This window comes from Stegostoma tigrinum, chromosome 2, assembly GCF_030684315.1.
Source record: "Stegostoma tigrinum isolate sSteTig4 chromosome 2, sSteTig4.hap1, whole genome shotgun sequence".
In the NCBI taxonomy this organism is placed as follows: Eukaryota; Metazoa; Chordata; class Chondrichthyes; order Orectolobiformes; family Stegostomatidae; genus Stegostoma; species Stegostoma tigrinum.
The window spans coordinates 53,056,578-53,069,523 of record NC_081355.1 but is presented as its reverse complement, the minus strand read 5'-3'; the positions used below and the strand labels follow the sequence as shown (position 1 = coordinate 53,069,523).

General features: G+C 44.9%; 1 protein-coding gene and 1 long non-coding RNA gene across 4 annotated transcripts in view; one reads left to right on the top strand and one right to left on the bottom strand.

Annotated features, from left to right (window-relative positions):
- Positions 1-10,743, bottom strand: part of LOC132210897 (uncharacterized) — a 28,495-nt gene extending 17,752 nt beyond the window's left edge. The window contains exon 1 of the long non-coding RNA XR_009447119.1: positions 10,051-10,743. This is a non-coding gene — a long non-coding RNA (uncharacterized LOC132210897). The remainder of the gene's footprint in view (positions 1-10,050) is intronic.
- nsun2 (NOP2/Sun RNA methyltransferase 2) overlaps positions 9,732-12,946 on the top strand; it is a 55,893-nt gene continuing 52,678 nt past the window's right edge. Inside the window, exon 1 of one of the 3 annotated variants that reach the window (XM_059653915.1) lies at positions 9,732-10,395. In XM_059653915.1, coding sequence (XP_059509898.1) covers positions 10,078-10,395 — 318 coding nt within the window. In that variant the 5' untranslated portion in view covers positions 9,732-10,077. The remainder of the gene's footprint in view (positions 10,396-12,946) is intronic. The other 2 variants (XM_059653917.1, XM_059653914.1) reach the window with 2 other exon arrangements.

Sequence of the window (12,946 nt, the reverse complement as noted above, 5' to 3'; positions counted from 1 at the left end):
AGTTTCAAGCTAGGGACATTACCACTGCATCACAAAAAACATCTCCCCTCACTCCACAGCTTAGCTTTATTTTAGCAGCAAATTTGGAAATATTACATTTGGTCCCCACATCTGAACATATAGTTAACAGCTCAAGTCCAAGTACTGATACCTGCGGTACCCCACTTATCACCACCTGCCAATGCAAGAATTACTCATTCATTCCTACTCTCTCTTTCCTACCTGTTAGCCAATCCTTAATCCATCTCAGTACATTACCTCCATTCCATGTGCTTTAATTTTGCTAACCAATCTCGCATGCGGGACCTTGCCAAGAGCCTTCAGAAAATCTAAGTTTACTATGTCCATTATTTCCCCTTTATCAATTTTATTTGTAACATCATCAAAAAACTTCTGTAAGCTGATCGAACTTGATTTCCCATTCACAAATCCACGATGATAATGCCTAAACAGGTCATTTTTATTCAAGTGTCGATTTATCACATCCTTTATAAAAGATTCCAGCGTTTTCCTGACAACTTATGTGAGGCCTGTAGGTCAACTTGCATATAGTTTCCCATTTTCTCTCTTGCTCCCTTCTTAAATAGTGGAGTGACATTTGCTGGCTTCCAATCTGCAGGGGTCATTCCAGAATTTAAATTATTTCAGAAAATGAGCACCAATGCAGCAATCATATCAAAGAACAAAGAAAAGAACAAAGAAAATTACAGCACAGGAACAGGCCCTTCGGCCCTCCAAGCCTGCGCCGATCAAGATCCTTTGTCTAACTTGTCATCTATTTTCTAACAGTCTGTGTCCATTTGCTCCCTGCCCATCCATGTACCTGTCCAAATATATCTTAAAAGACGCTAACGTGTCTGCGTCTACCACCTCCGCTGGCAACGCGTTCCAGGCACCCACCACCCTCTGTGTAAAGAACTTTCCACGCATATCTCTCCTATACTTTCCTCCTCTCACTTTGAACTCATGACCCCTAGTAATTGAGTCCCCCACTCTGGGAAATAGCTTTTTGCTATTCACCCTGTCTATACCCCTCATGATTTTGTAGACCTCAGTTAGGACCCCCTCAATCTCTGTCTTTCTAATGAAAATAATCCTAATCTACTCAACCTCCCTTCATAGCTAGCATCCTCCGTACCAGGCAACATCCTGGTGAACCTCCTCTGCACCCTCTCCAAAGCATCCACATTCTTTTTGTAATGTGGCGAACAGAACTGCACACAGTACTCCAAATGTGGCCGAACCAAACCTATACAACTGCAACATGACCTGCCAACTCTTGTACTCAATACCCCATCCAATGAAGGAAAGCATGCCATATGCCTTCTTGACCATCCTTTTGACCTGCGTTGTCACCTTCAGGGAACAATGGACCTGAACACCCAGATCTCTCTGTTCATCAGTTTTCCCCAGGACTTTTCCATTTACTGTATAGTTTGCTCTTGAATTAGATCTTGCAAAATGCATCACCTCGCATTTGCCTGGATTGAACTCCATCTGCCATTTATCTGCCCAACCCTCCAGTCTATCTATATTCTGCTGTAATCTCTGACAGTCCCCTTCACTATCTGCTACTCCACCAATCTTAGTGTCATCTGCAAACTTGCTGATCAGACCACCTACACCTTCCTCCAAACCATTTACATATATCACAAACAACAGTGGTCCCAGCACAGATCCCTGTGGAACACCACTGGTCACAGGTCTCCAATTTGAGAAACTCCCTTCTACTAGTACTCTCTGTCTCCTGTTGCCTAGCCAGTTTTTTATCCATCTGGCTAGCACACCCTGGACCCCATGTGACTTCACTTTCTCCATTAGCCTGCCATGGGGAACCTTATCAAATGCCTTACTGAAGTCCACGTATATGACATCAACAGCCTTTCCCTCATCAACCAACTTTGTCACGTCCTCAAAGAATTCGATTAAGTTGGTAAGACATGACCTTCCCTGCACAAAACCATGTTGCCTATCACTGATAAGCCCATTTTCTTCCAAATGGGAATAGATCCTATCCCTCAGTATCTTCTTCAGTAGCTTCCCTCCCACTGACGTCAGGCTCACTGGTCGATAATTACCTGGATTATCCTTGCCGCCCTTCTTAAACAAGGGGACAAAATTAGCAAGTCTCCAGTCCTCCGGGACCTCACCCGTGTCTAAGGATGCTGCAAAGATATCTGTTAAAGCCCTCGCTATTTCCTCTCTTGCTTCCCTCAGTACCCTGGGATAGATCCCATCCGGACCTAGGGACTTGTCCACCTTAATGTCTTTTAGGATACCCAACACTTCCTCCTTTCTTATGTCAACTTGACCTAGAGTAAGCAAACATCTATCCCTAACCTCAACATCTGTCATGTCCCTCTCCTTGGTGAATACCGATGCAAAGTACTCGTTAAGAATGTCACCCATTTTCTCTGACTCAGTGCATAATTTTCCTTCTTTGTCCTTAAATGGGCCAATCCTTTCTCTAGTTACCCTCTTGCTCTTTCTATATGAATAAAAGGCTTTGGGATTTTCCTTAACCATGTTTGCCAGCAATATCTCATGTCCTCTCTTTGCCCTCTTAATCCCTCGCTTCAGATTCGCTCTACATTCCCGATGTTCTTGCAAAGTTTCGCCTGTCTTCAGTCGCCTGGGCCTCATGTATGCTTCCTTTTTCCTCTTGGCTAGTCTCACAATTTCACCTGTCATCCACGGTTCCTTAACCTTGCCATTTCTATTCCTCATTTTCATAGGAACATGTCTCTCCTGCACGCTAATCAACCTCTCCTTAAAAGCCTCCCACGTATCAAATGTGGATTTACCTTCAAACAGTTTCTCCCAATCTACATTCCTCAGATCCTGCCGAATCTTGGTATAGTCGGCCTTCCCCCACTTTAGTACTCTTCCTTTAGGGCCACTCCCATCCTTGTCCATGAGTATTGTAAAACTTACAGAATTGTGGTCGCTATTTCCAAAGTAGTCCCCTACTGTAATATCAACCACCTGGATGGGTTCATTCCCCAACACCAGGTCCAGTATGGCCCCTTCCCGAGTAGGACTACATACATACTGCTCTAGAAAACCCTCCTGGACACAACTTACAAATTCTGCTCCATCTTGACCCCTAACACTGAGTGAATCCCAGTCAATGTTGGGAAAATTAAAATCTCCCATCACCACCACCCTGTTTCTATAGTCATCTCCCAGCAAACAAGTTCAGTAGGTAATAGGAAAGGTAATTGTTTGCCTTTATTTCAAGGGAATGGAGTTAAAAAATTGGGAAGTTTTTTTAAAACTACAAGGCATTATTTAGACCTTTCTTTAACAAACAAAAGATATTTTGAGGGAGCAAATTACAGCAGGTGCTGGAATCTGTACTGAAAACAAAAAATGCTGGAAATCACAGCAGGTCAGGCAGCATCCATGAGGAGAGAGCAAGCTAACATTTTGAGTTTAGATGACTCTTGTCAGAGCCCTTCACTAGCTCAGATGAAAGGTCATGTAGACTCGAAGCATTAGCTTGCTCTCTCTCCGCAGATGTTTTGATGAGGACTCACGTGGACTTGAAATTTTAGTTTGCTCTCTCTCCAGAGATGCTGCCTTGGCCACTGTGATTTCCAGCACTTTTGTTTCCAAAAGTTATACACAGGCAGTCCAGAGAAGGTTCACTAGCTTGATCCCAGTTATGGAAGGGTTGTCACATAAGAGATTAAGTAGGTTGGGCCTGTATTCTTTGGAGTTTAGAACAATGAGAGGCGACCTTCTTGAAACACACAAGATTCCTAGGGGACTTGAGTGGATATATTTGAAGAGAGTGTCATTCCTTGTGGGAGAGTCTGGGATCAGAGGGTAGAATATCAGAGTAAGGGGTTGCCCATTTAAGACAGATAAGGAGAAGTTCCCTAGCTTTGAGGGTAAGTGAACTTGTGGAAATTTTATTACTGCAGATGTCTGGCTGACCTGTTAAGTATGCTCACAGCTGAGATAAACACTTTTAATCAGTAAGAGAATCAAGCCCTTTGGGGAGAAGTCAGATAAGTGGAGTTGAGCATTATTAGATCAGTATGATCTCATTGAACGGTGGACCAGACTCAATAGGCTGAAAGATCTACATCTGCTCTTATGTCTTGGGGTCTTACGGTATCCTGCAACATTCTGAGATGTAGATGATCTGGTTCCGGACACCTATCAACTTTCAGACCTGCTAAAGTTCCAATTAAAGCCTTTGTAGGAATACTAATTCTTTTCAACTCTTCATTCACCCTTGCCACTTGGATCTCTAGTTCTTGGAGATTTATGCTATCTTCCTTCATGAAAATAGACACAATGTAATGATTTAGGTTCTCTGCCATTGTATATTTTCCATTATTAATTGTTCTGACTTTTCCTGTGAATGTTTGTCTAAAATGACACACAATTGTCTTAGACAAGCATTTCCTTCTTAAATACTTGTAGGAGCTTTTATAGGCCATTTTTGTTATTTTTAGTACATTGCGTTCATACTTTATGCTACCATTGTCTCACTGGTTTGTTGGTTCTCATGTTGTATTTTAAAATCCTTGCAAATTCAAATTTACTGTTATTTCGGGCAACACTATAATCGCTTCTTTTAACTTGACATAATCCTTGACTTGCTTTGTCAGCCAGTGTTGACTGATCTTTTTGAGTTCTTGCACTTTCAAGAAATGTATAGTTGCCATAAGCTATGTAACAGTCCCTTTTAAGACTATTCCAAAGCATCTGTATGGTCATATTTTTAGTGTATTTTCCCAATCAATTTCAACCAACATATGTCTCAAGTCTTCTAGGTTCCCTTATTCAAATTGAACATCCTTGCATCAGATTAAACTACCTCACTTTTGAACATAATGTAAAATTGTATCTTCCAGAAACTTATTCTCCACAGCTTTAGTGTTGAATTGGTTGACTCAGTCTATGTGCAGATTGAAGTCACCCATTGCTCATGCTACGTGCTTCTCTCATCCTCTGATTAATAACATATCCCACTATCACTGCCATTTAGTGGCTAATAAATAACTTCAGTCAATATGTGTTGCCTGTTGCTGTTTTGTTGCTCTACACGTTCTTCCAACATGAGATTCTCACTTACATCTGTACTGATCCCATGACTTATTATTAGTGCAACTCCACGGCCTTTTCCTTTTTGTTTGTTCTTCCTAAATATCAAATAACCCTGAATATGCAGTTCTCAGTCCAATCACATTATAGCCATGTTTCTGTAATGGCAATTAGATCGCACCTACTTACCTCTCTTTGTACTTTCAGGTCATCTCTCTTGTCATGAATGCTATAGGCATTCAGGTAGAGTGACCTTAACTTTGTCTTCCTCATATCATTCAGCATTTGAAGCATACTCAATGCTGCTTGTTTCTTCCAATTGTCCTGGCATCCTTCTGACTTTCTGTTATCAACTAAACTTCCTTCTAACTTAGATTACTCCTCAGGTTCTATTCCCTAGAGAAGTCATCCAACAGCACTAACAAATCTCCCTGCAAGGATATCAATCCAGTTTGAAAAACCAATTTGTCCTGTATCTGAGGCCTTTTGGCAGAACACATTCAACAGTAATGCTGAAACAAAGCATGATTCTTGTTGTTCATGATATGTTTTATGTTTGTTAAGATGATATGAGAGCAGATTTAATCTCAGCAAATACTTTTTCTGCATCGTTGGACATTCTTTGAGCGTTATATATTTTACCTTCCTGACACAAAAGAACCATGGGAGATATCCGAAAGGAATAACACCCTCAATGGCAACCATGTGGAAGAGTCTCATTGTTACTGGATCTACCAAAAAGGATCTCAGTTTTTGAAGGCGACATAATTGCGTGAATCCTTGGATCCCAGAGCCGTACTCAATTTTCTCTAATCCAGCTTTGATACCTAGGTATTTTTAGGGCCACTTTTATGTCACCATGATTAATATTCAAAGGAACAATATAATTTTCTGCTTTTCAGCTTCTCAGTCAACTCTTGTCTTCCTTTCAAGGAAGGCTCGTGTTTCTTTGTATCTGGTCCTGCTCCATCATCATTGCTGACTATACGCAGGTCCAACAAAGCTACGTTAAAACATTGACTGGAACAGAGTTAGCCACAAGGAAATATGATGACTATACTTAGAGTCAGAGAACACGGGAACAGATCCTTTGGTCCAACTCGTCCACACTTACCAGTCATCCCAATCTGACCATTTGCCAGCAAAGCCTATATCTGTCTAAACCCTTCCTATTTTTATACCCATCCGGATGCTTTTTGAATGTTGTACTTGTACCTGTCTCCACCACTTCCTCAGCAGCTCATTCCATACACGTGCCACTCTCTGCGCGAAAAAGCTATCTCTCAGGTCCTTTATAAATCTTTCCTCACTAAACTTAAACCTATGCCCTCTAGTTTTGGATTCCTCCACCCTATAAAAAACACTTTGGCTATTCACCTTTCCATGCCTCTCATGATTTTATAAACCTCTATAAGGTCAACCCTCAACCTCGAATGATCCAGGTGAAGAAAAGCCCCAATCCTTCCCTATAAGAGTGGAATGGAATAAATGAGGGTAGAGATTTAGGAATTCCAAAGTTTAGGTCCTAGACAGCAAAGTGAGGGCTGTCAATGGTGGGTAAAGAAAATTGGAAATGTACAACAGAATATGAAAGAACACAAATAACACATAGTGTATTAAAAAGAGCAGGAACATGCAGCCCAAGGCAAATGGTAGCAGGAGCAGGAACATGCAGCCCAAGGCAGTAGCAGGGATGAGGTCCAGAATGGAATGAGGAGTGTGAGCCCAGCATGGCTAAGCGGTGATCGACTGTGGTGTTGAACTGTTAATCGTGTTTCTTTGTTTTTCTATATTTTAGTAAGAAGGACTGTTATGTTTAGCTTCTCAACATTGTTTCTTTTTGTGCTTTGTACCTAAGATTCTGTATCCAGGTATCTTGGTACAGGTAGTTCTGCTAATACGCATGTTTTGTTAACGTGAGTTGGATGTACTGCATTTGATGAATAATGGATGCTCTTTAGATAATGCAAACTTTCTGCTGTATAGGTATAGCAATCATCTGGAGTGATTTCCATAATTCGCAATTTTCTATGACGATTGTCCATTGTGCGAGTTCACACAAGCACGCAACTATTGCGTTACAGGAGAACTACCTGTACCTAACTTGGTCCTATTAGTGATAACAAAGTGTGGAGCTGGATGAACACAGCAGGCCAAGCAACATCTCAGGAGCACAAAAGCTGACGTTTCGGGCCTAGACCCTTCATCAGAGAGCTCTCTGATGAAGGGTCTAGGCCCGAAACGTCAGCTTTTGTGCTCCTGAGATGCTGCTTGGCCTGCTGTGTTCATCCAGCTCCACACTTTGTTATCTTGGATTCTCCAGCATCTGCAGTTCCCATTATCATTGGTCCTATTAGTGGCAACTTGCAAACTTCTCACCGTACTCATGTGGGTATTTTTGACAATAAACCTAATTCTAAAACAGGAATCCAAAACAAATCAGTTCAAATTGATTTAATAACACTCTCACCTCTGTATCAAGAGGATCTCGATTTAATTCATAGCCCAGACTTGACCACAAAAAGACCAACTGATGTTGAAGGACAGACAAAACCGCTGAAAAAGCAGTGCTGTACTTTCAGAGGCTCTGTCTTTTGGATAAGATGTTCAACTGAAGCCCATCTCTGTTAAGATATTTGTAAAATGGAGTAGCGAGTCTGTTGTCCTGATGAATATTTATCCTTCCATCAACATCAACATGAACGCATTTTCTGATTGTCACGTTGCTGTTTGAGAATACAAATTGATTGAGGTGTTTCAATGTTACCTCGTGGAATTCTCACAGCGTCTACACTTCACATGTATTTTAACTGGCTATAAAGTGCTCCAAGGTGTACGGTGCTTTCAAAAGCTGTAAATGAACGCATGTATTTCCATCTTTATACCCATGTGCAAAGTTGTAAGTGGGCTGATTAGCTTTTGTTTTTGGGTCACTCGGAATCTGGCTTAAGTACAAATATCCATAAGATGTGATTCCAAAACATTTACAACTCGTTTCTAAAAACATAACGTCATAAGCCATAACATTTGCAAGTAGTGGGAAATACGGTATGATTAAGTTGCCGAGTCTATATCCAAACAGGCCTGTCTGCCTTAAAGATAATGGGAACTGCAGATGCTGGAGAATTCCAAGATAATAAAATGTGAGGCTGGATGAACACAGCAGGCCCAGCAGCATCTCAGGAGCACAAAAGCTGACGTTTCGGGCCTAGACCCTTCATCAGAGAGGGGGATGGGGAGAGGGAACTGGAATAAATAGGGAGAGAGGGGGAGGCGGACCGAAGATGGAGAGAAAAGAAGATAGGTGGAGAGAGTATAGGTGGGGAGGTAGGGAGGGGATAGGTCAGTCCAGGGAAGACGGACAGGTCAAGGAGGTGGGATGAGGTTAGTAGGTAGATGGGGGTGCGGCTTGGGGTGGGAGGAAGGGATGGGTGAGAGGAAGAACCGGTTAGGGAGGCAGAGACAGGTTGGACTGGTTTTGGGATGCAGTGGGTGGGGGGGAAGAGCTGGGCTGGTTGTGTGGTGCAGTGGGGGGAGGGGACGAACTGGGCTGGTTTAGGGATGCAGTATGGGAAGGGGAGATTTTGAAACTGGTGAAGTCCACATTGATACCATTAGGCTGCAGGGTTCCCAGGCGGAATATGAGTTGCTGTTCCTGCAACCTTCGGGTGGCATCATTGTGGCACTGCAGGAGGCCCATGACGGACATGTCATCTAGAGAATGGGAGGGGGAGTGGAAATGGTTTGCGACTGGGAGGTGCAGTTGTTTGTTGCGAACTGAGCGGAGGTGTTCTGCAAAGCGGTCTCCAAGCCTCCGCTTGTCAAGCCACTCCCTTGTTCACTCCACACTGCCCTCCAACCCCACCACACCCAGCACCTTCCCCTGCAACCGCAGGAAATGCTACACTTGCCCCCACACCTCCTCCCTCACCCCTATCCCAGGCCTCAAGATGACATTCCACATTAAGCAGAGGTTCACCTGCACATCTGCCAATGTGGTATACTGCATCCACTGTACCCGGTGTGGCTTCCTCTACATTGGGGAAACCAAGCGGAGGCTTGGAGACCGCTTTGCAGAACACCTCCGCTCAGTTTGCAACAAACAACTGCACCTCCCAGTCGCAAACCATTTCCACTCCCCATCCCATTCTCTAGATGACATGTCCGTCATGGGCCTCCTGCAGTGCCACAATGATGCCACCCGAAGGTTGCAGGAACAGCAACTCATATTCCGCCTGGGAACCCTGCAGCCTAATGGTATCAATGTGGACTTCACCAGTTTCAAAATCTCCCCTTCCCCTACTGCATCCCTAAACCAGCCCAGTTCGTCCCCTCCCCCCACTGCACCACACAACCAGCCCAGCTCTTCCCCCCCACCCACTGCATCCCAAAACCAGTCCAACCTGTCTCTGCCTCCCTAACCTGTTCTTCCTCTCACCCATCCCTTCCTCCCACCCCAAGCCGCACCCCCATCTACCTACTAACCTCATCCCACCTCCTTGACCTGTCCGTCTTCCCTGGACTGACCTATCCCCTCCCTACCTCCCCAACTATTCTCTCTCCACCTATCTTCTTTTCTCTCCATCTTCGGTCCGCCTCCCCCTCTCTCCCTATTTATTCCAGTTCCCTCCCCGCCTCCCCCTCTCTGATGAAGGGTCTAGGCCCGAAACGTCAGCTTTTGTGCTCCTGAGATGCTGCTTGGCCTGCTGTGTTCATCCAGCCTCACATTTTATTATCTTAGTATGAAAAAGTAGTTTGGATAGCGAACGCTACCAGATATGAAATCCTGCCACTGCAACTGTAACTGAATTTTTTGAAGGATCTAGGCCCGAAACATCAGCTTTCTTGCTCCCTGATACCGCTTGACCTGCTCTGTTCATCCAGCTCTACACCTTGTTATCTTCAGATTCTGCAATATCTGCAGTTCCGACTGTCACTGCAACTGTATCATTTCTTTTGCTACATTTTGTTGTCGTAACGCATACGCACCAGAAGTGGCTCCACCTTTCTGAATGAATGATTGAACGAGTGAGGTTTCCGTCCAGTGTTCCAGTGCTGATCCGGCTCCAGTCTTTCCGCCGTGTGCTACACGCTGGTTGCGGATCCGGCTCCAGTTTTTCCGACGAGTGCTCCACTCCGGTTTTGGATCCAGCTCCAGTATTTCCGCCGTGTGCTCCACTCTTGCGACCGCTGTGGCCTGCTCCAGTTCAGTTCCATCTGCGCCCGTGTGTGAGAATCACGTTTCTTCGGTTCTTCTCCATTGTCCGCGGTATGGGGAGACGGAAAAACAGACCCAGAAACCGAGACAGGAATGCAGATACTGACAACAAGCCTGTAAGTATTGAGTCCGCTCGGCCTCTTTAATGTATTCTGTTTAAAAAATGTGCCTTAAGTCCAGCTCCTGTTCGCCCCACAGGTATTTGAATCTGTTTTGCACCGTTCTTGTCACTGTCGTCTGAAAGGCCATGCAAATAACCCCATGGTTTTTATTTTAACTTCTGGTTTTACCCATTCGCAGATGGTGGATTGCTGTCGGCCTTGATATGTGGTTCGTATCAAGCTGCCGCCTTGAACCACTGTATTCCCTGTAGCGCATTTGTTAACATAACGTTGTTGGGGTGGGAATTCTTGCTTTTATACCCAATGCCAACGGTGTTTTTCAGAGATATTTCAGAGAACGTGAGTTAGGATGGTGTGTGGCCTGGAGTGCAACTTGCAGTGGGTAGAGTGCCTCCTGTCCCTTCTAAGTCCGTTTGGTTGATGTTGCTGTTTTGGGAGGTGCTGTTGGCAAATTCCTGGTGGGTTTGTTGCGGGGCTAATTGCACAACGTACACGTGGCTGCCACTGTGGAGGAAGAGAATGTTTAAGGTAGTGAATTGGTGCCAGTTAAGGGGGTGCCTTTTGGCTTGAATGGAGTCAAAACTTCTGGTTTGCTTTTGGAGCAGCTATTATTCCTGCAAGTGGTGACCAGTTGGTAACTCTTATGATTTATGATCTTTAGATGGTAGGCTTTGGGGGCCTGAGCTAAACCTCAAACCAGTCACATGCTGCAGAAAATACAGCCTCGGACTTTTTTTTTTGTATTCGCAGCATTTTAATGGCGGCTCCAGTTACGTTTCTGATGATAGATGATCTCTGGGCTCGGAGATGTTGAACTATGTACAGCAGACACCTCGAGGCGCTGGAGCAGTACCACCAACACTGACTGCGCAAGATCCAGTGAACCTGCTTGGAAGAGCGACGCACCGATGCCAGCGTCCATGACCAGGCAAACTGTCTGAGCATTGAGGCACTGACTAACTTTGGGCTGGGCATGTTGTCCGGCATGACTGACACAAGACTCCCCAAGCAGTATTCTGCTCCCAGCTCCAAGGTGGCAGGTGAGCCCAGGTAGACAGAAGAAGTGCTTCAGTGATATCCTCAAGACCTCACTGGTGAATTATAGCATTCTCCCAGTCACCTTGGAATCACTGGCCCAAGACTGTCCAGAGTGGAGGAGCTGGGAAGGTGTTGCGTACTTTGAGATGGGCCATTGGGCGAAAATGCAGAAGCTGGGCAAAAACCGCGTAAAAAATATACTGATACACCAATTCTCGACTCACGTCCACCTTCTGTCCCAAGTGTAGTAGAGCCTGCAGAAGCTGCGTTAGTCTACAGAGTCAGCATGAGCGTTGGAGAGAGTCATCCTTGTCTGCGATGTATCACCAATGATGATGGTGAGGGATATGGTGCTGGTCATGCTAATGAACGTTAAGGGAAAGTAGTTGGTTTTTCTTGTTAGCAAAAGCATTGTGTGACAAAATGTTATTTGCCACTTTCCATCCTGAATGGAATCCAAGTCCTGCTGCACTACTGCTTTACCATCTGAGAAAGTGTGAAGGAATCAGAACATTGTGCAATTGTCAACGAGTATCACCACATCTAACCTTTTTATAATGAAGGGAAGGAATTGAAACAGCTGAAAGCAGCTGGGCCTTGGACATTACTTTGAGGAATTTATTGGGACTTATTGGGATCTTGCGCAGTCAGTGTTGGTGGTACTGCTCCAGCACCTTGAGGTGTCTGAGGTCCAACAACTCCGAGCCCACAGATCACCTATGTTCAGAAACTTAACTGGAACTGCTGTAAAAATGCTGTGAATACAAAAAAAAGTCCCAGGCTGTATTTTCTGCAGCATGTGGCTGGCTTGAGGTTTAGCTCAGGCCCCCAAAGCCTACCATCTCAATAGCATAAATCGTAAGAGTTACCAACTACTTCCCACTAGCCAGAATAATAGCTGATCCAAAAACAATGCTATGTCCCTGCTAATAAAATGTGAGGCTGGATGAACACAGCAGGCCAAGCAGCATCTCAGGAGCACAAAAGCTGACGTTTCGGTCCTAGACCCTTCTTCAGAGAGGGGGATGGGGTGAGGGTTCTGGAATAAATAGGGAGAGAGGGGGAGGCGGACCGAAGATGGAGACAAAAGAAGATAGGTGGAGAGAGTATAGGTAGGGAGGGGATAGGTCAGCCCAGGGAAGACGGATAGGTCAAGGAGGTGGGATGAGGTTAGTAGGTAGATGGGGGTGTGGCTTGGGGTGGGAGGAAGGGATGGGTGAGAGGAAGAACAGGTTAGGGAGGCAGAGACAGGTTGGACTGGTTTTGGGATGCAGTGGGTGGAGGGGAAGAGCTGGGCTGGTTGTGTGGTGCAGTGGTGGGGGGGGACGAACTGGGCTGGTTTAGGGATGCAGTGGGGGAAGGGAAGATTTTGAAACTGGTGAAGTCCACATTGATACCATTAGGCTGCAGGGTTCCCAGGCGGAATATGAGTTGCTGTTCTTACAACCTTCGGGTGGCATCGTTGTGGCACTGCAGGAGGCCCATGATGAACACGTCATTCTAAAGA